At 40.6% G+C, this 27,214-nt stretch overlaps 1 protein-coding gene across 2 annotated transcripts; it reads left to right on the top strand.

Annotated features, from left to right (window-relative positions):
• Positions 1-925: 925 nt before the first annotated feature.
• Positions 926-18,810, top strand: cdc42ep4a (CDC42 effector protein (Rho GTPase binding) 4a). Of its 2 annotated transcripts, XM_007556292.2 has the most exons (3): positions 926-1,216; positions 12,856-12,903; positions 15,809-18,810. In XM_007556292.2, exon 3 carries the CDS (start codon positions 15,900-15,902, stop codon positions 16,938-16,940), a length of 1,041 nt encoding a protein of 346 aa, XP_007556354.1. In that variant the 5' UTR covers positions 926-1,216; positions 12,856-12,903; positions 15,809-15,899; the 3' UTR covers positions 16,941-18,810. The 2 variants fall into 2 exon arrangements, with proteins under 2 accessions (XP_007556354.1, XP_007556353.1); XM_007556291.2 differs by lacking the exon at positions 12,856-12,903 and having other exon boundaries at positions 927-1,216.
• Positions 18,811-27,214: the final 8,404 nt, after the last annotated feature.

Raw genomic sequence — 27,214 nt, 5'->3', positions numbered from 1 at the left:
TATTAGAATTGTTTAACAAACTACATTAATAAGCTTCTAACATAAATATTTTAAGATCTTATTTTGTTGTTTTGCTCTTATATAACTGGTGTTATAAGCTTGTTGTAATTCATGTATTTCATATATTTCAGCTGTCCAGAGTTGGTTGCTCTCCTTTGGTGAAACGAGCTGTGACCTTCATCCCGCTATCGTCATTCTTTGGCAGCCTTTTACTGTTTTCATTCTGTTCTGCTTTTAAAACAAAATCCTCTGTTCTTGGCTTTAGCATTTAATTAACCAGTCTAGAAATGTTTTAGAAATTACCTCAAATTTGACCCTACTCCCCCCCGCCCCCCCAAAAAAAAAAAAAAACAACATACAAAGAAAAAGCACATTATACTGAGTTTATAAAGTCAAATATACACCATTTTGAATCTCGGTGCATCTTATTTAAAGTTTATTATGAGATCTTTTGTGGAAAAGATTCAAATATTTTTAAAAAATCCCATTAAAAGATGACCATGTTTTTTTGTTTTCCACCTAGAAAATACTAACACTATCAACGAGGTTGAAGTCTTTAAAACATCACCAAAAGAAAATCTACAGTATAAAACATATAAATATAACAAAATTATATGTATTTATTTGTTTGTAATTTGATGTTGGCAGCTTACGTAAGTATACATTGGTAAGAGGTAAGAGGGGGAAAAACAAGTTAAACTTAACTACATACGTGCAGATAATGTTTATGGATAGTTAAAGAAAAATACCATTCATCAAGCAGCTATTTTAACAGCATTTTTTGTTTTTACTACAGGAGTTATTTCCCCCCTCCTGTTCCATTAGTGTAGTGTAATTTCACATGACGCAGCCTGCGTCCCTAGCTGATTAGAGCCAATCAGAGCAGCCGCCGGCCGCCGGCACCCTGCGTCTTTAAGGAGACGCGGAAAAAAGAGGGCGTGTTCACGCACTCACGCTTACAGCAGGAGGCATTGTAGTGAGTTCCTGAGCCTCAGAGCAGAAGCATCGTTTGTGGGGATGCGGGGACAGCTGCTGTAGAATTGACCTAATATCATAAAGACCGAACTGGGCTTTCTGAAAGCGCTGCTTGGAGTACAAAGGGCTCGTCTGAGCGTCTCACATCTCATTCAGTTTGATGAACGCACACCCCACGTTATTCTATATCTGCTGGGGGCCTAGGAGCGGAGCACCAGCTGTTTTATGAATGGGATGCTCGGTAAGTCTACATGCATTTGTTTTCTTTCTTTCTTTTTTTTTTCTTTTCTTTAACAAAAACACTGGCACCTAAGCACTCAAAATGTGAAGTATGCCTTTGCAATATGTGCAGATAAACGTTTCCCTTTCAGTGCTCCAGCTGAGAGCGGTTGCTGATGGTCAGCTGTTATTGTTCTGCCTCTGACCCACCCAGAATCAGCAGCGCTTTATTGTAATATGATCGAGCCTTTCACAGTAGCTAGCCCATGTGTGCTCTAAGACGTACATAGGTCACTTATTTGTTTTTTTTTCCTATAAATCCTTGTGGAGGAAGCATAATTAATCGAATATTTTTATTCGACAATGAATATTTAACCATCTTAAGCAGTATTTTTTTTATATATTTATTGTTTATTGCCTATGTTGAGGAACGTGTTAAGAAAAGGGGGAATAAAACCAAAACCTGTTTCATAACAATCGGACTTCCTGTATAAAACGTCAGCTCTGAAACACTTGTGCAAACTTTAGGAAGTGGGGAAACTAGCTAACTGACTGATGGTGGGAAATAAGCCATATTTTGCATCTTCTTGCTATGTTCCTTTCACCCCTGAGCCTGATGAGTTGCCATTATTTGGATTCTCGCTGTATGATAATCTTAAGTAAGAATATTTAAGCTGTATAGTATTCACACAATAGATGATAAAAGTTTGCTAAATTTATTTATTTTTTTTACCTAGTCTGGGATTTTTGTTCAGAAACTAGCTTGATTTTCTGCATTTTACAGAGTAACGCAAATTACTCTTGGCTGGTTAACTAGTCAAGCTATCAGCTCAGATCAGCCCACAGTCAGCTGCTTACATGACAAGCTGCTCTTACAGACTCGGCGCTGCCTTTGCCTGTGCACGTCCATTTTGTCCCTTCTTTCTTCCATTTCATACCTGTTGGCAAACCATTTTTTGTCAGTTTATAGTTTAATGTTCTCATGGGCCAGTTGATTTCTTATAAAGAATTCCAGATCACAACTCCTGATCAAGCGCAAATTAGCACATGTGACCTTCTGCTGGTAGTTAGTAGCTGTTTGAGTCACATCACCACATATTCTTTTGGGATATGTGGTGATAGGTATTTGTCACCATTTTGAACCAACCCTGTCCCACATCCTGACAAAAAAAACAAAACAAAACAACAACAACCGAACAAAAATGTTTACAATGGAGCAGCAACAAGCCGTAAAAGTACAAGATGTTGATGTGATTAAATGACTGGTGCCTCATGCCACTCTTTCCCTCTTGTAAGCAAATAAAGAGTGAGGTGGTGTATTTTCAGCCAGCAGACCAGCAGTGCACAGCACTTGGTGAGGAATGGAGAAGCAATACATTACACTTTGGTCCATAACTTTAATCACTTTTTTTTGTGCTCTTTAATTGCAAAGACTAAAAGCTACGGAGATTGGATGACATAAAATTTTGAATATATATATATATATATATATTTTTTTTTTTATTTATTTATTTTTCAAAATCTCAGTATACCTCAATGCTGGCAACTGGCCTTTGCCTACTTGACATTCCTGATGAGTATCTTTGGCAAAAGTGCTAAATGATGAGCTCATTGAATGGGGGTGTAAAAAGACCTGGCTCAGGTTTGTATGCCGTTGCTTCTTTATTGCCATCCCAACAAGACCTCACTTGTTTGAGGAAATGAGGCTACGGTTGTCTTTTGCTTATGTGACAAATTAGGTAGCTCATCTTTGTTTTTGCGGCTCTAAATGTGGCATTCGACCAGCTTAAACCAGAACAGGCTGGGGGCTTTCTGAGATGTCGCATTGTGTCGGTCTGTGTGATGGATCTAGGCAAACAAGCAGGCACCATATCTGAGACTAATGTGTCATACTTGGCCTGTTTGTTCTTCTCAGAAGTTCCTTTAGAACTGGTTTTGGTTACTCAGATTATGCTCTCTGTTACTCTGTTTTAGAATTTAGAAAACCTTTTGATTGCAAACAGGATACATGATGGCAGAGAGCAAAGGTAGTCTGCTTCTGGTAATGTTGGACACGGTGGTTTTTGGCTGCAGCACGGCTCAGACAGTCTTCTGCTGTCTCATTTCTCAGGAAAAACAGCCCTACTGTAATTTGCAAAGTTGTGCTGTTTACTGGTTTAACCTGCACCTTGTGAGCATTACAAAAATGCTGCTGTGGCAGCAGTAGAGTTAACCTGAGTTACTTTGTGGTCACTTTGAGAATACGTCTGTGCACCAATGTTTGACCATGTTTGCAGTTTGTGTGCTCGTTTTAGGCTATGTGTGTGTCCTGTTCGGCCCTTCCACATTCCAGGAAATACCAATGTAAACTGTTTTTTTTTTTTTTTCCCCCTTTTTCTTTTTTTTCACAGATCTTGGACTGGTGGATGGGGGTTCAGATTTTTGGGGGGTTATTATACAGACTAGCTTAGCTTTGTTTATGGCAACTCTTGAAATACCTCACATGTTGCTTTTGTATTTAACAGTCTCTTCAAATTATGCACAGAACATTAAAGCATTGTAGAAATAAAATGTTCATTCTCTCAGCTAGATTGTTTTGTGATCTAAGACGTCCTGTTCCTTTTCACAATAATGCCATCATCTAAACATTGGGTTTTGTTTTGAAGTACCCTATTTGTGCTCTGCCTGATATTTTTCTGTTTTGTTTTGTCTGTTCCTGTATCTTTTGTTTAGCTGCATTGTTTTCCTGGGCTGATCCAGCCTGACCCATTATGCTTAAGTTTGCTAGCTGCAGGAAATGTTTCTCCTCTGATGCTGTCCCATTGCCTTGTTACTTGAAGTGGCTTCAGCTTGGACTTCATGCTACTGAATGAATTAACTCCAAAAAGGTCTTTGTAGGGTGTAATATGCCAATTAAGATATAATGCGCACAAGGTTTCCCCCAGAAAACTTGCTAAGCCTGGTGGTTGTAGCGCACTGGCAGTCATTCATCAAGCAGCCCGCCATGATTTTGAGTTAAAAAATGTTTAAAGTAGACAGCAAACTTGAAAAGAGACTTAAAAAAATACCACCATTTAAAATAAATTAAATGAATGAGCAATACTTAGCCTGGAGGGGGCATAAGTAAAGCCTGGTGGCCCGCCAGGCTTATAATAAACTGAAGGAAACCCTGCATGCAGCTCTTATTTTATTTTATTTTATTTTATTTTGAAGTTTTCTGGTTAATTTTACAGAAGAAATATTTTAACTTGTGCTAAGTGGGCAACATGACAGATGGCGACTCTTCAAATTTCTTCAGTAGTGAACACTTTTGGTTTTTGATATGGTAACAAAAATTGTTGCTGCTTCACTTATCTTGGAGTCGATGCCCGAGGCGGGGTGTGTAGAGCGAACATGGAGCTCTACGACCAATTTTATATGAACAAACTGTAAATGGAAAAATGTTTTGGCTTGTAGCACTTCTGGGTGAGTATGATGGTTCTACTTTGAGTTATCAGTTTCAGTTATATTTGGATTCAATTAAAATATTAGGGTTGGAGATCGGGTTGCAGTTTAGGCTTGCTGCATGAATTTGTTAAAAAAGGGCAGCAGAATAGAAGTCTTGATTTGGTGTTTTATAAACCCTTTCAAAATTAGAGAATAAATCAACTAAGGCTGTCTGGATTGTGACATTAGGTTAAAGGGGTTTATTAGAGTGTCTGAATAGGGGTTCTCTCTAACCAGAGATTGGTTTCACAATTTCTTATGTAAATAATATTTGGCTTCTGTGAAAATAACTTCCCAATAGAAACAAATCAATGTTTTTTTTAAAGGTTTGTTAAATAGAAGTCAGATTAATATACTCTTTGACTTTTTTGAAATTGGATAAACTCCTGCATGTGAGATTTTAAATAACTATATATATATATATATTAAAACCTCACCGGAAAAATCATGTTACATTAAAAGAATTTCTCCCACAAAAGAAACTGGCAAATTCTTAACATGGGTTCGCTCACTAATTAGTTATTTGAGGATCTAGACTAATTCAGTGTTCCATACTGACTTTTGTTTAAAAAAATAAATGAATAAATAAACATATTTCCCAGCCACTGGAAATGGCATGATACCAAAAGACACCGAGACACCAAATTGTACCTCAGCGTGGGGAAAACTAAAACAGATTTTTCTGCTGTGAACACCAAATACAGCAGCTAGATGAATTGGAAGCACATGGTGAAAGCAAGCAATTTGTTGCTTTCTCACTGCAGAATGACTTCGATTTGAGCAGTCGTCAATGGATATGTGAAGCATTGGCGCTGTGTTTTGGTTAAGATGAAATCTGTCGGCATCATTTTGAAGAATGAAAATGATCTGTTCCAAACTTCAAATAGAAAGTCACAAATATTTTGATTGCCGCTCCTTTTTTTCCCCTTCAGTGATATAAACATGGGAGAAAAATTGTCTGCTTGGGAAAACGGTGCTTCGCCGAGACGGCTTTATACAGACGTTACCGGGACATTGAATAAAATGTTCTTTTTGATATACAGATTGGTTCAACTACAGATTGAACCAATCTGTAGTTGGTTCAGCTACAGATTTGAACCAAACTGTAGTTGAAAAGGCACGATATTGTAACTGTTTCTAAGTTTTTGTTTTTACTTTCATGAAGATCATAGAATAAATGCAGTCAGATTCAGTTGTGTTGGTCATTTGACCCGGTCTATGATTTATGTAAATGTGCAACTTACTGTTTGGTCCCAAACAGTAGAATCTGTTTCCACGGGAACAGATTTGTACCTTTTGAACTTGGTCGCATAAATCATTGAGCGATCGTAATCTTACATATTCTAATTTATATGTTCTCTATGGCTAATCGTTTCACGACAGTTTGTGTGCCATCTATTATATAGCTTTCTCTTTTGTGTTTTTTTTTTTTTTCCCTTTGGAGCTGCTTTCTTAACTTCCATCAGTCTGTGCTTTTCTGACTTTTTAATATTTATTCATGTCCCATACTTACCTGCACATTTTTCCACCAACGAGCTTAGTTTTCTTCCTGGGTATTGTAGAACAGAACCTCATTTTTCTTCAGAAACGCTTTATAAACGCCTACAAGCCGAAAATGAAATCTGTCAGCAGGTGAAGTGACTCAGCTTTCTGCGATAGAGAGAACCTGGCTGATGAAATCAAACCAAGGAGCTCCATACGTTGCATTGTGTGAGGCACGTTGTTTGAGCACCGGTCTCTCATCCCTGCAGCTTATTAAAATTGAGTGTTGATGGAGATATGGGCTGTGTTTGTTTGGTCAGTAATGCACAATAATGGAGCAAATCCTTGTTTACACTGGGAACGGTCAGGAAGGGCAGGCTGATTTCCGGAGAGACGGGAGGGTTTGCAGCTTCATTTTCTCCCTGCCCTTCCTGTGGACATTACCAACCAACGTTTTTTCTGCATAAAATGTGGGAGTTTGTGTTTATGTAATTCTTCCAGAAAGCTGACATCTGTGCCCCAGTGTTAATTGGTAATATTCTAATCATTCTCTGCACATTTTAGTCACCTGTTTGAGTACCTGGGTGTGTTTACGTATAAAAGTAGATGGATGACCTCATTGCGGTTCTTGACCTCACAGATCTTGGGAGGTTTATGATGTTTCCCAGTATTTAAAACAAAATAAATAACTCTAATTTGTTGTCTGGCTTTTTTTTTTTTTATTGATTCTTCCATTGTGAAGTGTCCAGTCCCTCTTATTATATTGAGACACTAAATGCTATATAGAGTAGTGCCAATAATTTCCACTCGCCCAAACTGCTGTTCATTTTCAGCCATGGCAGTCTTACAGATGACGCAAATGTTTAGCAATGATGGCTGTAATTTCAGTAACCCGGCCCTGACACTGAATTCTGATCAGAGATAATGGCGGTGCTGGAATGTAAAGCATTGTTTGTGAGTACAAAGCCATTGTAAGGCCGTAAAGGTGATGCCCATCAGTCTGGTTTAACATGCAGAGTGCATTTCGTTTTTGAATGTGACAAATGGGAATACAGAATACTCGTCTGCTGTCAGTTTTTTATATATATATATATCTGTAGTGGAAAAAGTTGTCAGTTTCTTCACGGACAAGAGAGAGAAAGTAGGAGGCAGAGAGAGAGAGACTGAGTGTCATGTCTTGAGGCTTTGTTGGCTGCAAATGGAACAGAGACAAGTCATCTCCTTTCGGGTCTTAGAGGTCAGTTGATACACATTTAACTGACTTACTTCAGGCCTGTTTGCTAACAGGAAACAGTTTATTGGCTGTGGGAGCCTTTTTAATAGAGTGCTGTTGCCGTTCCTTTCTCTTCCTGTCTGATCTGGTTGTGTGGTGCAACAGCCAGCTGATGGGGAACTATAAAACTTATAATAATAATAATAATAAAAGAAAATGTTTATTTGATGTAGTGAGTGCCCTGCACTGCTGTCCATCACAATGCAATGTTTAAATGTCTGAGTGGTAGTTGTTTTGTTTCTATAGCTGACTGCTAGGATTCTAATACACTCAGGTTCCAGGACAAGTCTGGGCTACTGGTGAAAATCATATCACCAAAGCATAATTCTTCTATTACCAAGTCAGACCATGGTGATATAAATTCTACATATAGATATTTACACTTTTGGTTGATAATTGAACAGTGACATGTTTACAGCTTGGAATATTGGAATCCCATACATCCTCTTCCAAGCCAAAATATGTATGGGACACAATGAAATTGTCACCATTTGTAAATCTTATTCACATTACAAACTGTATGAAATAGCCCATAATCAATACAGGATAATACTGCCTAGGTTGGGCTAAAATGTTTATTACGATTTCATTATCACACTCAAGTGTCAATAAAAGCATTGACAATTCTTTTTTTTCTCTCCCACAATTAAAATAATCAATTCATGAATCTAAAACTGTATTTTGTGAGTTCTGATCCTGTCCGGAACCTAGTAATACAGATGAGCAAATGCAGTCTAGACTTTAAAAGTTTGAATTAGACGCTCAGAGGCAGATGTTAACTTTCTTGACTGGTTAGCCAATTGTATTCTCACAGTTCTTACGAATTCTCCTTTGTTCTCCATCAAAATACCTTTAAGTAGCCACACAACGGATGAAAAAGTTAATGGATGCACATTCGGTGATCTTTTTTTTTTCCCTAACCCACAGTTGTTGGCAAGTCTTAGCCGCCAACAGGGCACTTCCTTTCTTACTTCAAAACAACAGACTCAAACATGTAACTGTAGAGCTAAAAGCCCTTACTTTCATAGCAGCGGCTCATAATAGCTTAAACATGCTGACTGCATCTGGACAGCGCCCCGCGAGACGCTACTTTGAGAAATATTGTGAAATTTTAATATCACAAGATCTTCTCACCTACTGCTGACATCAAATATTCTATTCACTAACCTCGGGACAGACGGATTTGGAAATTCCAGACATGAATGTAAGTTCAATTACCCACAGGCACTGTAGGCAGCAGAAAGCTCTAAAACTCTTCTGTTCTTTCATCCTTACAGAGCAGAACGCACTGCTGAGTGTGGCACTACATTAGCATAAAACGCCGCCTCACTTCAGCTTCCTAGGTGTGAGCAGAGAACGAAAATGCGCGTATTTGATTTCATAAGGTTTTATTTTTTCAAGGGGTAGAAAGCATTTCCTCCTGTCGCTGTACCTATAGGAGAATGTCTCTAGAGGAAGTGTGTTTGTAAAGTGCAGACATCCTCTGTGTGTGCGGCTTGCACGTTTTGCCCACGTTTCTCTTGTGGGTTTTCTGTTTGTAGCTTGCTTTGTTCACAGTCCAGCGACCATCCTTGATGGTGATGTCCGGGATGGAAAGTCGACAAAAGGGGCGACTGCGAGTTTGCAGGTCCGTCTGATTCTCTGTAGTATTGATGAACTTGCAGTCTGCTTATGGTAGTCTGCCCCTGGGCCAATGTCGGCTATTGCGGGGCTGCAGATGGCTCGAAACTCTTGTTCTGCTTTTGTTTGTTATTTATTCTGTCAGACAAGCTACCTGCAACTACAGCATTTCCTGATTTCATCTTTCTGCTTGTCATTCGTTTCGTTACTGATTTAGTCACATATTCGATGATGACATTTTCTAAGTGATCTATTGTGTTCTTGTATCAAGAACCTTAAAATTTAAACAGAGCTGGACTTCCAAGTACAAAACTGGCAACAGTGTTTACGTTCAGCATTCCTTACTTTCAGATTTGCATCATTCCTGAGTCTACAGGCTTTAAGATGAACATTGTTTAGTTACAAAAACACTTGTGCCCATGTATACCAGATTTTTAAGTTTATGAGCAGAAGGCTTTTCTGTTAAATCAACTAAATTTAAAATAAAAGTATCTCTTCAGGCAGGCATCTACTCATATAAAGACTTGTCTGATCGTCTCCATGAGCAGAACTGACGGGGGGGAACTATTCAGAAAGAGGTGAAAGTTTTTAGCAATGCCATACTACTTTCAAATCCTCAAGTGGTCCATTTAGGCAATTCTGAAGTTTTTGCCTGGCTTTCGTGTAAAAAGGAAGGCTTAATTTGTCAATTCTCAACAGTCCACCTTGTTTTGTGGTGTTGTTGTTGTTTTTTATCTCTAAGGGCATCTGCTTGGATGTCTGTTGTTCCCATTTTGTGTGATTGAGAGATAATGTGATTTCCACTGTTTGTCCTGTGGTTGCTCCTTCCTAAATGAGACATTCAGGTCTCCTAACAGAGTTGCAGGAAGATGGAATCTACCAGAAGCAATTTGTCTTAATTACTGGCTCATATCTTCTTTGGCCTCTCAGTTGCGTTGGTGCAGCTCTTACAAGGGTTTACTTTGTGGTGTTCACTGAAAAATAAGACGTATGCCCGCGTGCAGCCTCAGTGACGATCGCCAGTCTTCACGCAGGGCGACCTTCCCCACCCCCCTCTCTCTCCATGTCTTTGAGCCTCAGGTTATGCAGTTCTATATTCAGGTCAGTGATTTTAAATGATGCATGAATGCAGCAGTCCTCTTCTCCCAAACGGGAATAAAAAATATGCACAGTATGAAAACGAGTGGACAGAAGGCATCGATACCTCATTCTGGAAATAGACCATAAGTCACGCTAAAGTGTTCTTCGAGGAGGGATCTCTTGTGCATCCGTATCGAACAGTATGGCTTAGAGAAGTGAAAAGTTGTGAATGTCTTAAACACAAATTATCCTGGCAGTCAATACTTTTCTGTTCTCTTGATCTGCAGTTTTCTTTTTACCATGCCTATAAACTCCTGGTCCTTTGCACTTTTTTTAATGCTTGCAAAGCTATAAAAACGTATAGGATGCATATTATTATTATTATTATTACTGGGGTAATTTTGGACTTATGGCTTAAGTCACTGTTGACTCCATTTGACATATAGACATTCTGTAGTGTTTAATCGTCTCAGATTTATATGGGTTTACATTTCAGGATAAAGGTGCTAGTGAGGTCATTCATCTCAAGTAAAGGAATGGATATTAATTAACTCAATATTCACTTGCTTTTTAATTTCAGTTAATATCGGGTCTGTATCAGAGTAAACATGAGCTGGAAGGAGACTCGCATAGCATAAACTCAACGTCCCTATGCAGTTTTGAAGTATGGAATTTTCCTTTATCATTTCCAACATTTCCATTTGGCAACGTTTCCAACAACGATTACAAATGTCTTGAGGGACAGTCATTTTTGTGATGATGTGGTGAAAGGGGCATGTTAGAAAGAGCCGGAACTACTTGGAGGCAGAGGCCAAATTCAAGGCATAGACCAAGAAATCAAATTTTTCTTATGGTATAGATTCATACAGCAAATTTGTAACAAGTGAATATAAATTTGCAACAAGTGAATTTTATAGCACTTGATTGTGCTATCAAAACTCTCTACACGCATGGAAAATTCACAATAACCCTTCCTTTAACGACAGTCTGGAGGATAATGGAGGCGCATACCAGAGCTTTACTATGTTCTCTCTGTATCTAAAGTTTCTCTAATTATTAGAATTTTTGTGTTTTTAAAACTAACTATTTTTTTAAACTTTGGTTCGCCCAAAGTTTACAAAACAACTGGGGGTAATTTAGATGCATGATGCATAACCGGAGCTAATGTTGCATTCCAGTGGCATAGATGCGTCTTTGGGAAGCAGACTAAAATAAGGCATTTTTGCAAATAGATGTGAAAAGAGTGCTGGAGCGACACTGGCGGCACTTTTGGAGTCATTCCCGGTGTGCTCGTGTTTATCACGGTCTCCATGCATGCTTGCACTTCTGCCTTTTCACTCAGCAGCTGAAATACACCACATCCACATCAAGGCAGTTCAGTCAACCTCATAATCTGTACTTATCATTCAGAGAGGCTCGAGATTCTGCTTTTTTTTTTTTTTTCTTTTTTCTTTTTTTTTTGGGGGGGTAGAAGACCGTGTTTGTTTCTGAGAATCGTCACTGTCAAAAATGAAAGGATGCAGATGTGCCTCAGTCGGTCTTCCATTTGTTTACCTATATCACCCCCCCCCCCCCCCCCCTTCTGTGCTGGGTCTCCAGTGGGTTATTCTGGAGTTGGACCATGAGTCTGTTTATAAAGTCAAACCCCCTCTTCGACTCCCAAGGCTATTACCCAGAGGTTCCCACGCTTATGGCTGCCTTCTCAGGCCTAAGTGTTTTTTGTTTTTTTTCTTTCTCTTTGCATTCACACTCTTCGTTGTGCATGCCCATTCTTCTTCTAAACCAGCCAGTGCTGTCAAATTCATCCTAAAGCTACAGGGAGCAGCTCTGACAGTGTGGGGCTGCAGAGCTTCTGGAAAGGGTTTAGAACAAGCTGACGATAAACGGTCTGTGTGGTGGTATGTTACCCTGTTTTTTTTTTGTTTTTTGTCTTTTCACCAGGATGTTCCTGAAACAGGCTCCATTGAGCTTTTCAGCTTGATCTTGGCCTGCGGCTGAGATGGAAGAGTGGGAGGCAAGTTTTCCCCTTGTACCCGCTCATTTGATCAGCTTTTTGTTTTTTTTTCCCCTTTTATGCCACCCAAGAGAAACTCGCCCAAAAAGGAGCAGCTTTTGTTGCTGGGTGTGAAAAATATCCCTGTCATTATTTTCCCATAACAAGAGCAGGGGAGGCTGATTCAATAATAAACATGTCTCTCGGAAAATAAATGATTGTTTGTGTTTTGCTGGTGTTGCTTTTATGGTTTGGGGAAAAGTTTTTATATCGTCATCCGAGCTCAGTCAAAAATCTTTGATTCTGTCATTTTAATTAATTCCACACGGGCCAAACAACAACAGCAGCAGCAGCAACAACAACAACAACAACATATATGGAAGGTAATGAATAATAAGACAACGTCAAAGCATGTTCTGTGTGCTTTCTTGACGATGAGGCCTGAAGCTGTCTGCATCCTCTGACAGGAAATGGTGCTGCTTGCTTACTTGCAGCAGATTGTTTCTATGGGAACCAAAGCAGGTGTCTGCCTTAACAGGAAGAGAAGAAGAGGCTCAGCTGGTAGCAGCGAAGGGGGGCGGGGGCAAAAGAAAGAGGTCATTGCACTAAAAAGCCTGCCACCACATTACCGTTTTTTTCTTTTATTGGTACCACTAACGAAAGCTAATCTTGCCTTTGATCTTTTTTTGAAAGCTTATTAGAAACCCAAATCAGTTATTCTGATGCCTTTTATTTTGTTTGTTTTTAGTGTGACAGCATAAAGACCAGAAACAAGGTGCTGTGTCAGTACAACAAGGTAATCATTTCCTCCAGATTTCACACCCAGGTTATAGACATGTCTGTGTTTTTATTATTTTTTATTTTTATAGGTGTCTGCAAGATCAAATGCAGGTATTTTCCACAGACCACCTTGACATTTCGCTGTTTGTGTTATTTTATATTGGGTTGGATAGTTAATGAAAAACCCTGCCCCTGTCCTCTGTTCCACCACCTGAAGAGAAGGAGGAGGAGGAGGAGGAGGAAGTAAGTGTGTCTGGCTGGCTGCCTGTGGTGAGGTTTCGTCAGTCGGAGCTTTTAATAATGCAGAAACACTTTCCATAAGCTGCCACTCAAGCCTCCAAGGGTTTACACACGTGTGTTTAAGAAGAGGATCGGTATGAAATATTGTAGGTCATGTCTTTTGATCTTAAGTCGCCATATTCCCCATAATAATAATAAAGTGCTGGAGAAAGTCGAGTTTCTCCTGTATACAAAGCCTTGCAAAAGTATTAATGTCCCTTGAACTCCTCCTATTTTGTTTTTCAGGCTGAGTCACAAATGCCAGGGTATCTTATTGGGATTGTATGCGATGACCGATGCAAAGTAGCGCTTAAAGTTGAAGAAAAATATTGTTTTGTATCTAATGTGTGTTGGGCCCTTGGTAAAGTACATTGACGTTTGCTGATGTGTTACAGGCTGTATCAATATTTCTGCAAGGCATTATAAAGCGAGCGTGCATGTTGAATGTTTTGCTGAAATTCAAATTCACTACACTAAATATTTTGGTTGTATTTTTTTTGTAAAGTTGAATCATTAATGTAAACATATGGTACACAATTATGAAGAATAATGTTTGCACCTTTGCAGGGATTTGTAAATTTTACCTATGTTCTAATGAAATGAGGCTGTAGTGAAAACTGTTTTTTTTTTATTTTTTATTATAAAATCTAATTATTGGTGACTACGAATTTATTTTGCCGAAACAAATTCCAGGGGGTGACGCCAACACTGTCTATTTTAATTGCTATCGTGTTGCTCTGGTGAAATGTGTGACATGTCCCTGTTAAACTAAAACTTTACCTAATGACCAAAAACCATTGTCTCAGCTTTATATCAGCACCTAATATGTTTATATTCAACCATGACTAATTCTCCTCAACACAACGCTTCGAAGTGCATATTAATTAACTTGTTTTTTTTTTTTATTTAAGAAGATTGAAGACTAAGATCTAACTTTCTGCACTATATATGGCACATGACAGCTTTACCCTTATATTCTCTGTGATCTTATTTACTTTTTTTGGCCTATGTGTATAATTCTTAGCATGTTGATATTACTACAGCCATTCTAAATAAACTCTCAAGCGGTGACTTGTTCAGCTTGATGTTTAATTGTTGAGTTAGAGGAAGAAAGTCGTACATTCAAGCTCAGTTTTACGATGACATTCATGACCACAGTGAGTGAATGTCAACTTCAGGCCACAGCAGTAATTTGCTCTTATTTACTAATTATAAGGTTATTTAATGTATGTGTTTGTGTCTTTATGTGCTTGTGTGTGTGTGTGAAGGCAGTCGAAGCTCAGTTTGCTAGCGGGTTATTCCCAGCAGCCCTCAGCTATCCTTTTCTGATTCCACGAGGTCTGTGGTTGGTGCTTTGCTCTCTCTTGTAATGCTGTTTTCACATAGAATCCTGTGGTCCTCTCACCATCCCTTTACTGCATTTTAGTGGCCAAAATGCAGTAAAGGGATAAGCGGGGAGCCCTGCTTTTCATTACCGAGTTGTTTGTTAGCTCCAGTTCGTGCAATTAGCGGAGCCTTTTTTTTTTGTTTTTTTTTTGTTTTGTTTTGTTTTGTTTTTTTTTGTTGGAGAAAATGGCTGAATCTGAAAGTTTATTTTTCTGTGGCTCACAAACATATATTTGCTTATAACTTTAACTTCTAATCCAGAGAACTTTTATTTGAACACTTGGTGCTTTTTGTCCTTCTGTTGTAAGCAAATGAAGAAGAAAAAATCAGGCATTATCAGCATGGTTTTCTCATGATGTCAGTTGTATAAATCTTTCACAAATGTAAGATTATGGGACAAGTCTCATAACAAATGATCCTCTCATACCACCATGACATGGGGAGACAAAGAACTTTAGAAGATAAGTCAATAAAAAAATGCTGCCATCATCAACACAACACTTTATAGCAGATATTTGCTGGTGAAATTATTTGAAAAGTCACCATTTCCAGACGGAATATCCATCTGCTACCTTTCTGCTGTGAACCGTCATTTATTTTGTGGTATTTGAGATCCTGAAAGAGGGCCCACAAAAAGTATTAGCTTTTGATCTGATGAATTTCAAAGCTGTTTTTTTTTTTTTTTTTTTTTTTTTTTTTTTAGGCATTTCCACATTAGGCATCATTAGCATTGATCAGCAGTTTCTCTAATTACTAGCTTGTAAATATTCCTACCTTTCAGGCTCCTAAAATTTCCAAAGGCTTTAAGATCTGTGGCAGATAGCGGTTTGGATGAAGCAATTTTCTGTATTGCACTAAGCTTTCATATTCTTTCATAAACGTCTTGTGGCTTCCTTGTGTCACACTGGAGTTACTATTATTGTTACAGTTTTGAGATAACTTCTACAACCAATATTTACACAAAATGCATAAGGAAAATCTCAGATAAAGGTTAAGCTGAGCAGAATAGAGCAGCAGAAATGCCCTGCATTTGCAGACTCTCTGGTTGTGGAGGACAAAACGGCTCTGCCTGTATATTTAAGCTTGAAAAATCTGTGTGTTTTTAAGCAGTTGTTTGTATGCAGTATGTGAGGTTGGAATGAACCTTTAATTGAAGAGAGGTTTTAGCTTATATTGCATTGGTCCCTTCTCTACTTGCGGTTCACCATCTTTTTGTTCCCTCCTTGTAATTTTGTTTTATTTCTATTTACTTCTAGGTTTCCCGGCTGACTGGAGTTGAGAAGCACCATTATTCCTTCTGAGGCTAATAAAGATTGAGATCTTGACTACCTCTCACTACACACCACCATGCCGATCTTAAAGCAGCTAGTTTCCACCTCTTCCCAGACAAAGCGTCGCTCACGTATGGACTTGACCAGGGAGATGATAAGTGCTCCCCTTGGTGATTTCCGTCACACCATGCACGTAGGTCGCAGTGGCGACGCTTTTGGAGACACGTCCTTCCTGAGCTCACGCTCCGGGGAGCCCTCCCCAGAGACGGCGTCCTTTCCCCGCTCTCCTAGACCCGGCCTTTTGGCACGCACCTTCAGGAGCAGCAAGCGCTCGCAGTCGGTGACGCGAGTGGACCAGCGGAACGATCACGCCCTGACGGTTCCTGGAGGCTCACCAACCTTTGTTAAAAACGCCATGTCGCTGCCTTTTCTCAACGACGAAAACAGAGGGGACAACCTCGTGTCTAAGAGCTTGTCTTCGAGTCCGTTTAAGCAGCACGGGGAGCCAGACAGTGGCAGTGCAGCTGCAGCGGCGAACTTACTCGAGCTGCAAGAAAGAAGCTTCGGTGAACTGACGGAGCTGCCAGAGAGTATCGTCCACTACGGCGGAGGCGGAATGAAGCACGCTGAGTCGGTCATGTCCTTCCACGTCGACTTGGGACCCTCCATGCTGAACGACATCTTGGACGTGATGCAGAAGGAGGAAGACGATCTTGGCTACGAGGAAGGCAAAAGCAGCGAGGGCCGTGCCTCGCCGGCACTGAGCAACCACTGTGAGGAAGAGGACGACGAGAAGAAGGACGAGGAGGATGAAGGCAGAGTCCAGCAGGTGGAGGCAGAAAGGGATGCAGCAGAGCATCCGGCCCACTCTAATGATCTGCGGGGGGAATACGAAGGTCCCTACACTCCGGAGTACACTCCCGAGATACGTCCCAAACATCTGCAGCACCTGGACAGCTGCTCCATGTCGAGCTCTGGCTCCGCTGCCTTGGATGAAAAGCCAAACTACCAGAATTACACAGGAGACACAGACAGCGCCACATTCAGTGCGCCGCCTGAGGAGGAGAGCAACTTCTCCTCTTTCTTGGAGGATGAAGATGATGAGATCCACGTATAAGAGTTCAGACTCAAAATGACCAGGCTCCGGAAGACCTTTGGCAGTGTGGGTTTTCACTCCGAGCAGCAAGACGACACTGTAGTCGGCTCCTGTGGGACCAGGAACTTTCAGCGTTTTATGGCTATAAAGAAAGTTTGATTACTCCTTTAGGATGTGCCCAACTCTACTCACCAGAGCGCCTTACCCTTTTGAACACTGACACGGATTGGGGAGTTCACTGTCCGAATACCATTCCAGAGATGAACAGGGAGTTCTGGCTGAAAAGAAACTAGCTGAGAAAAGAAAAGAAAACGAACTCAACTCAGCCTTTCAATTTCTCTTTGCTTCTGTTTGTCATTGTGCTTTTTCTCCCTGGCTGTGGGGACACCATGCTGCCCGAGCCGAACAGAAGGCCTCTGTCACAAGCGCACCACTGGTGGGTGTCCTGACCCAATAAAGAGAGCTGTGTTTGTGACTGGAGTGCGAGGCCCAGCATCAAACCCCTTTCATCAGAAAATATTATGGCAGAGCTACATATCTTTCAGACTTTTTTTTTTTTTGCCCTTATTCTCGCTCATGTAACTCAGGGTCCCCGTGACGCCGCCCGAGGGCAACCATCTCCTGCTTTATTGCAGGACCACAAAGCCTAAACCGAAATTCTGCTCTGTTAGTCTAGTGGATGCCACGCAGAGCAAAGCTCAGTCAGGGGGATGCTTTAAAGTGATGCATTGGGCTCACTACAAAGAAGCTTGTTATCACAGGAAACCGGGGAGGTGAAGAGTAGCGCGTGCCACATTCTTGGTTGTCCTTTTATCTCCCTTTCCATTGAACACATTTTCTCTTTAAACTGATTCCCATCAGCACAAACTAGCTGCATTCCTTCTACGTTATTTTTTTTGTTTTGGCTTTTTGACTTGACTCGAGAGCGGTTGAAAACCACTTCCTTCCGGTTTGTCTCACTTTTAGATCCGAGCATCTGCTGTGCCGCAACTGAGCAGTTAAAAACTGATGCTCATTACTCAACAGACCCCATCACTACACACGAGGAAAGCTTTACGGTTAAAACTCAAATCTGCTGGCACGTAAAAGTAAGCCAGACGCTACTAGTATCTGTAGCTGTTTTAGTAGGGGAAAAAAAAACAGGTCCCTCTCTTTTTCTGTGTTCGTTTGAAGCGCGGATGAAACAGAAGCCTCAGCCAGAGATAGATGCAAGAGCATTAAGGAGAAGATTGCCGGTTTTATGCAAGTTGCACAGTCATTGCAGCTCGTCTCTACCTCTTGCATCATCGGATCCATGAGGCTTGAGCTGACTTGCGCAGATTGATTTCTGTGCCTTAACTGAAACTGACAGATGTGCCAAATTATAATATTCGAGGCCAAAAAAAAAAAAATTCATTTTGTGAAACTCTGTTTTGGGAGAGACTGAAGATGTCAGTCCTTGTCTTTTCTGTATGATCTTAATTTAGACTTTCACAATGAAAAGATTTGAACATGGATGGCCATTTAAGGGCAAAAATCTTGCAGGACAAAGGAGGTACATGATGAGTTTGCATAACTGGACATATTTATCAGTTCCACACTACACAATGTAATTATGTCTTTCTTGTTTTGTTTGAGTGAGCCGCTATGTTTTCTTTATTCTTAATAAGCCTTACTGTCGTTGTCTGTGCTTTATATCTTCGACCTTTTTCCTATATTGCCCAAATTAACCTATATTTTTCAATAAAAGAGAACCACACGCAACTTTGCTGTTGTATATTTTGTTAGGGTAAGATGCCTTGCTAATGTATTTGCACTCCTTGGACTTTTTCACATGGTGTCAACTTACAGCTTCAGTCTCCAATGTATTTTGTGGGAATTTCATGTGAAAAATAAAGTCCTACCTAATTGGGATGTGGATTAAAAATCTGAAAACTGTTATGCCCGTCTCCTAGGCCCCCCAAAGTCTATACTACGCTCGATCCCCTTTTGATGTAGTTACTACTTTGGGTTGTGTGGGGTATGTCTACACCACCTTTGCACTTTTGGGGACCTAAATTCATCGGTCATTCCTTTTTTGCATAATATCTGAAGCTCAGTCAGATTGTATGGTGAGCTGTGAATATTTTTTGCGCAGTGAAGTTTAGACTTTGATTAGGCCACTTCTGACCAGAGCCATGGCAATTTAGCCAAGTTTAATAAAAATGAGATGAACGGAAATTAGGGCACGTCGATGTCATCCAGACCTCAACAATTCTTAAAATGAGGGGCGTGCTGCACAAAATCTGTGCAGGAGCCAGAAATGGCCCGTCAACCTGCACTTTGGACACCTCTGAAATGAGATAAAGCAGTTCAAGGGGAATAAATACTTTTCCAGGACACTGTAGGACATCATAGAATATGCTGTGCTACTCAGTTGGCGCTTAACACAGAAATTCCTTGAGTGCCGCCTCCGTTTCCTGTCTCTATTCTTTGGCTCTCCCAGAAGAGGAAGGAAGGAAGCAATAGAGGCCTTAGTGAGCTATATTTCTTAAGTGTACAATCTTAAAATGATGTGATGACTCGAGATAAAGTGTGTGTGGATAAATGGGTTGTGTTTAAAATGTGAGCAGGGTGAAAGATCAATTATTTACCGGCAACAAAAAGCTTAACTGACGGACATGCATAACGGGATAATGCCTCTCACACAGCTGATTGGAAGATGGATCACCGTGACGTTCAGCTCTCGCCAGCATCCAGCTCATCATCATGGACTCCAAACAGTTTTGTCACTTTTGATTTTCTTGACCATCCTTCGCTTTTTTTTCACGGACAGCCGAGCTTCTGGCAGCTCGGCTGAAGTTCGGTGCTGCCTGTTTTAACAGCTCGAGTGCTTCCCGTCAGAGCTGCTCCCTAAAAAAGAAAAAACTAACAAAAAAACACCGTTTTATTTTTGTGTGAATTGGTGATTCATTCTCTCATCCTCACCTCAGTGGTGTTTTAATCTCTTTTAACTCCGTTTGTCACAGTCACGATATTTCACAGTCTAACCTGCCAGAGGGCTGGAAAAAAGTCATTATTCCTACACTTGTGGTGAAACAAGCAATTTAAATTGATTGGTCGTGGTCAATACAAACCGGTGGAGGTATTGATCTGACTGTATGTCATTTTTCCTCTTGAAGACTGATTAAAAGAATTTTGTGATAAGACTAAATCTTAAAAAGGCATTTTTTTTTTTATTCGATATTGAAAATCTTCTTTAATAATCCATTTAACTGCTTTATATGTTCTCCTTTGCTACTGATCTAATTGAAACTCAGTCATTTACTGCCATCTAGTGGTTATTCATTTTTTTGGATTTGCTAGGCGTGTCCGTTTAACCCTGACTTGCATTTTTGATGTCTAAATTAAACCATTTACAAATTCTTTATCTTACTTCTTTGAAATACTTTTTTCTGTTGTTTAATTCTATCAAGTTTGTAACCATTATATTTTATTTACAATTGTGAGGTTTCATTCAGGGCTTCCAGAGAGACTTATTTACAGGATTAGAGAAGCTGTGAAAAACAACTACTCTAGTTGTCCCGCACATTTTTTACAAGACACCGGAGACGCCCGATTAGTTCAGGTGGCTCAACTCGCCTCCCTCCCCCATTCAGACTGTTTTTCCCGCTCAAATACACTCTCATCCTGTTTCTGAGGCTGTCAAATGTCATTTCCCGTTGGTTCTGAGCTTACCTAAGAAAAAAAAAAAACTTTTTTTTTTTTGTCTCTTCTCTTAAAGGAGCCACCAACGGGGGGCGCTCAGCTTCTTTTGGTTTTACAGTGTCAGGAGCCCCAGTCTGGACCCGCAACCCTTTCTCTGCCAAATTCCATCAGCAGACTTGCAACTCTTCCAGGAGGCTGAAGGCATGCTGAAATCTGGAAAGTATTAAACAACCTGCTGGTGGAGGGGGGACTGAGGAAGAGAAGGTGGGGGACGGTTAAAACGGAGTAAGGGAGAGGGGAAGTAAAAAAAAAGTAAGGGAGAGGGGAAAAAAAAAAAAAAAAAAAAAAAAAAATGGGGGGGATGGGGGAGGAAAGGAACAGAATACAAAATTGTTCATAAGCCGCCCTTTGGCTTTGCTCCTTTTCACCCCCCCCACCCACAACCCTCTCCACCCGCACATTAGCAAGAGAGCCCCTCAAAAAATATATACAGGCCCCTCCCTGAGCAGCTACAGTAATTTCTTTTATTTTTGCAGCCGCATTTCGCAACTGGGTTTTATGGGTCATGAACAAACAGCCATTTCTCTTATGCAGTTGTGCACAAGATGGGGTGGGTGGGAGTGGGTGTGGCAAGTCCACAGTATGGGGAGCTGCTTGCTGCCATGCAACTGGAGGCTGAGTGCCATGCTCTGAAACTGCCAAGTGTGTAGTTGTGATGGTTGGTGGGAATGATAAACCTGGATCCTGTCCAGACATCCTTTCTCATAATCATTAAAACCAAGACCAGATAAATGCTTATTAACCAACAGGGGATGCTGCGTTTATACGAGGAGGCTCTCTGCTCAAGTACGTTTAGAATCTTAACCGCACCAAGACGAGGTGCATGACGGAACAGTATTTTTTTTTAAGTGCTGAAGACATTTCATTTTATAGTTCATAACAAGTACATTGATGTTTTACTAGTACAAAAATGAAGGCCTTTTACGATTGCATACGAGTATTGTCTAGGTCTTACTTGTTCTTTGAGGAGAGAAAGACGGCACTATGGATACTGCTGTGAACGGGAGCAGCAAAAACATAAACATTCCAGTACCCAGGATTGACCTATTGACCCTTAAACCAGAAAATGCAGGACTGGCAGGAGGAGACCACACACACACTCATTTGCAACAGGGGGGAGTAGGATCAGGGAGGATAGAAAACTTCTCTGTCGTCCTTGCCCTTAAGTGTTTTGGGTCCCTGAGCTGGGGGCTGTGAAAAATTAGACCAGCCTGCACGCATCTGAGGGTCTTCCCACACAGAGACTTTTTTTTTTTTTCCCTTTTCCTCACAGAAATATCAGAATATGGGTTATGGCTTTGTCATATGGAAAAGTAGTTCCAAAGGAAGCAGCTTGTGTCTCGCTCCTTTTCCCTCTCAGTCACTGTGCAACCAAAAGTTTCCTTCATAAAAGTGGAGGCTGCATCATAACCTCCTTGGACTGGTCTCAGTTCTGCTGTATAAAATGTGTTTTTCCATCTAATGCCGGAACACTGTCTAAAACTGCTTTAAACTCGCCCGAATGCAACTGGGTATTCCGCAAATGTCTATTTTCTTTCTTATGAATGAAAAAATTGCTCTAGTAATACATGAAGAGCACACTCCACATAGACCGGCACCCCTGCTGAAGGTGTGCTTGAGAATCTTTAAAAGAAATCCAAAAGCATTAAAGAAATGTTTGACTGGGGTGTGGGTATGATGCGACACTGAAAACCATTTCTCTCAGCCCCTTTGCAAGATAGGACACAAGAAAACATTACTTACTTAGACCTGCCTGTATCTAGTTAGATCAACAGTTTGTTTTTCTGAAAGCCAGCTGAAACTGACACACCAGACTGGATGAGGAACCACATGGGATGACGAGTAGGGAGGTGAAGAAAAAGCCAAACCCTTTTCACTTCTTCTGTCACAAAAACATATACAGTTGTCTAAATCCAGCTGGGACTTTACAACCAAGAATGTGAGTTTTTCTAGCAGCAAATATAAATTTGCGGAAAGCTGCCTCAGGTCTGCTGCTGTAGAAGTTGAAGGATCTGTGATGCTGAGTCTTCTTCTCTTCTGAAAACCCAAATAATATTGTTGGACTGCACAGTATCTAAAGCAGGAGACTTCACATCAAAATCTGCTGGCCTCTGCCAGGCTGAAAATTGGTGATTAGTGAGCCTTGCAGTAGAATAATGATCCATAACATATGAGAAAATAAACTCGGAGATGGTTCATCAAATCCAAATTAACTGTCATCATCAGCACCCAGGCCTAAATCCTGCACCTGAAGGGTGAGCTAAAAAAACCATTGAACACAAGAGAAGAGCGAGGACTGGGCGGTCGTGTGCAATAATAATAATAAAAAACTTTTTCTTTACGCTGTAAGCATTTGAAAGGGTGAAGAAAAAATGTTTTTTTATATTAGGAGAAGGGATGTCAAAAGCATTAATGTCAGGGCTGCCAGCTAGTGTGAGACTTATGATTCTGTTAGAAATAACATTCCTCATTTCTAAATTCCCTTAGATTAGTAGCTGGATTTTACCAAAAATATTTGGGGTAAGATTAAAAACAAACAAACAAAAAAAGCTGACTTGTTACTGACAGCTTCAATGTGAACATGTGGTAGAGTTTGGCTTTGGTAGTATTTGCATTTTGCATTCACTGTATTTTAGTAGTGGATTCCAGTCCAGTCTCACTCCAAGACCATGATGAAACTGATTTTTTTAAATTTTTATTAATGAATGTCTGTTGGGAACAGATTTGTTGAAGAGATTTGTTGGCAAGTCTTTGCCAGACTTACCAATGTACATGAAGGACAAACTTTATGTGCTTCCTTTGTCCAGGTCAGCGGTTCTAGCGGTAGTGGTGTCATTCTCTACCTGTCAGAGAATCAAATGGTGACCCTGTAAAGCCAACTTTACTCAGGCAGATTACAGTTTACCTGTTTTATACTCTGTGGTGCAGGCTGACGCTAACTCAGCCTCGCTCCGCTAACGGCCCCGCAGCTGTTTGGGACCCTTGGAGGTACAGCCTGGCCTGCACTCAGGCATGACCACAGTGGTTGGGGAAGGGGCCTCTGTTGCTCTCATCCCACTCGTCTCCGCCAGATGCCGTTTCCTTTCCAAGGCTAGTCCGTGACTGCCTGACGGAAAGCAATCTCCATGATAACGTTTCTGGAGTCTAGACCCGCGCTCATGAACTTGAGGAAAATCGCTGGTGACACGACGTCCATTTTCCAACGTCGACTTGCCGAACTTGTGAGTTCCCTCACCTGTAAAAACATGTTAACCGTTTGACTGTGAACGTAGTTTACTGTTTTGAACGCTCCATCGATCATCCAGCCCCTGATTGATAAAATGGGCTTCAGATGTTGATCTCGCAGCAACGTGGACACGGAGCCATCAGCACGACGGCTGCACAGCCTCACAATGAAGACCTTGTTTGAGCAGACACTGCATGTCCACTGTGGGGCAAATATGGCAGTAAAAGATCAGAAAAGGTCACTTCCCAAAGGCCAGATTTGAACTTTGACCTTGTAGTTCCCTCTTTAATTTTGTCTTTCTTCGCGTCTGGCTGACATAATGAGTAATACCAATGCAGCAAACTTAGGAAAGAGATGAGGGACGGACTTTGAGACTGATAGCTGATAATGTGGCTGCTTTTTGTGCAGCACATTGCAATTCTTCTCTTTCTGCGGTTGAAATATGTCTCACATACTTGCATGCTTTCAATAACTTTCTGAATATCTTTGTCTCACCCAGCGAAGTTAATCTCCTACACCTTCCTTATGCTTAAAAATGAATGTCCAGCGAACAGATTTTTAAACAGTTCCTTCTTTTATGCGCGACAGCTTTGGAGTTGACCTCTATGTTTAAAGACATTTAAATTCCCCAAATTCAAGTCATTTTTCAGGCCATAATGGCTTTCACATTTCTAAAACACCCCTCCAACCCCCCCCATTTGAATTCATTAAACCCTGTGATTTCACAGCTGCTAATATCAGCCCCGGCACAGCTGCTCAGACTGACTTTCCATTACAGACTGTCACCTTCCTGTTTTCATCCGAACCGATGCACAAGCTCTGTCACCAGTGGAAAGAACTGCAACAGCTTGAAGGTTTATTTCACTCTTCCCCCAAAATCTCGAGTGCATCATAAATCAGGGTGTGTACGGAGTCAGAAAACAAGACAAGAGGGTGAAGAATCTCAGAGATCTGTGTGGGGAGATGACTTTAAAACATGGGTGTTGCTCCTCAATTAAACAATTCCGTCATCCAGTCTACGCTTTACTCCCTCTGGTCACTGTTCCCTCTGGGCTGAGCTGGAAAGAAGAGGGGGAAAAGTCCGTCCGGTGCTGGCTCTAATCGTTGTCCCGCTGCCCGGCCTTTGGCTCTCCTCCTTCGAGTCTACACAGCCAATCAGAATGAAACAGATGTGTTGCATATTTTGTGTGTGTGTGTGTGTGTCTGCTGGGCTGAGTTGACTTGTGCTGTGTTTATTTAAATTTCTGTATTTATTTGATTGACTAAAACCAGATTAACGCGTTTTTGTGCATGGGTAAAACGCATGCAAAGCTTTCATTTACATTTTGTAAAGAAGCACAGCGTGTGAGGTGCTGGTCATTGTACTGCTTGAACTTCCCGACGATTTTCTCTGGCCTAATAAGCGTCAAAGTCAAAGTGGAGGCTTTCCGACTGTAGAGAAACACCACAACAACTGTCAAGCGCCGTGACAAAGGCATCAAGCAGATGGTTGGTTAAATAACAGTAACGCTGATGTATTGCAAAAAATAGAATGAAGTCGTTTATAAAGAAATATGCTTCTAATTCAGTATCAATTTAACTTCAAATCAGCTACACAGCTAGACAGTTGAAACATGAATATATAGACCCGTTCAATAACTTAGAATATTACTGAGAATATCATAATGTTCTCAGTAATATTATTGAAAATATTAGTGAGAAAATTAGCTTAAGTTCCTGCAGGTAATTGACTTCACAAACCTTAATCACTAAGTTAAACAAATTATATAGATTAATTACACAGAGATGGACGTTTGAAAGCCTTTGTTTCTGTTAATTATGGTGATTTTCCACTTACAGGTAATGAAAACATGACATTCAAAATTAGAATATTACATCCGATCTTTAAAAAAAATAAATAAAATTATTCAAAGGAGAAATGTCCCTGCTCAAAGGTTCTTATTTTCAAAAGGTACTTTAAATCTGACTAATGGGCCTCATTTGAGCTCTTGTTCTAATTTATCGAATATGAATATCTTTGGATGAAATGTTCCCACATCATACATCAAAACTGGTGTTGGATTAGAAAAAAGCAAGCAAACAAAATGTAAGATTTCAGAACACCCATTCCCAAGGTACTTACTAATCTCTATTGATGATGTTTGGACTTTTATTAAAAGCTGTGTCCATTCCAACAAACCAACCATTCAAAAAAAAGCTCTATTTTCTGTCTGACCAACTAAATATTCAGCTAGAATTCAAGCTAACGCCAGATGATTTGCTCTTGCAACTTGCCAAGGGACAATGTGTATATGTATACAATGCATTGTTTGGTGTTTAATCATTCCACTGAAAAAAGAGGTTCACATAAAAACTAAAAAAAAAAAAACCCAATTCATGTCATTAATGAGTGCATTCAAATTTCTAACTGTATCTACTCACTAAAACACATTTTGCATTTAAAATCTCTGGCTCATGCCCCGTCTCTATCTTGTAATCGCATAAATACAGTGGTAAATACAGACACCCTTCTGCAGGCACACATGCTAAGAATGTAATTGTTTGCTCAAATTTTGGACTAAAACAAGCTTTTGATCTTCGAAACAGTTTAGAGAAACACACATCTGCCAGCTGTTTTGTTTCTGGGTGGATTTCAGCATGAGAATTAAACCCACACTTCTTGAGAGAGGGGGAGGGTGTTTCGGGGGAGAGAACACAAAATACTTTACATGTGATGCAAAGGCGTGTCGGCTCAAAAGATGCAGCTGAGCATGAGCACATCTCCTGGATCTCCTGTAGCACAGAATACCTCATGTAGAAAAGCCTTGCATGTCTCCTCCCACCCACCGTCTCCACCCTCTCCATCTGTAGCCGTATCCACTGACTGACAGTCAGCTCTCTGAGATGTTCAAAGAGAGTTGTTTAAGCTGCTTCATTCATACTTAAAAAAGTCATGTTGACATAAAAAAAAAAGAAACCTAAGACTTCATGGGAGCCGAACTCATGTTCGACTGAGGAATGTTTACATGGTGCTTGACTGACTTGCTGAGCGAAAGAGAAGTTGGACAACACATAAATCAGGGCGGAATGGAAAAAAAAAAAAAGAAACATGGGGAGTGAATGGCTAAGTAATCATCCAAATGCCTCTTTTTACTGTTCTCCTGCTCCAGGCTCCAGCTGTTCAGGAGTTTTTGGGGCCAGGAAGTGTTGGAGGAGGAGTATACGGGGTGGAAGCAGAAGGAGGTCAGAGCGCTGCTGGCCCCTGGGTTTGGGAGGATATAGCTGTGGGGAGAGAGAGAAGACACTTGGCTCACTGTTGTGGAGCTCCATCGGTCTGAGCGTTCACTGAGCCCGTCTTTTAGCG

Source organism: Poecilia formosa, unplaced genomic scaffold (assembly GCF_000485575.1).
Source record: "Poecilia formosa unplaced genomic scaffold, Poecilia_formosa-5.1.2 Scaffold78, whole genome shotgun sequence".
Classification (NCBI taxonomy): Eukaryota; Metazoa; Chordata; class Actinopteri; order Cyprinodontiformes; family Poeciliidae; genus Poecilia; species Poecilia formosa.
The sequence above is the reverse complement of the archived record's forward strand: the minus strand, read 5'-3'. Positions and strand labels throughout refer to the sequence as shown.

Coding starts and splice junctions, on each gene's coding strand:
- cdc42ep4a (XM_007556292.2), top strand. CDS start 15,900: ATGCCGATCTTAAAGCAGCTAGTTTCCACCTCTTCCCAGACAAAGCGT.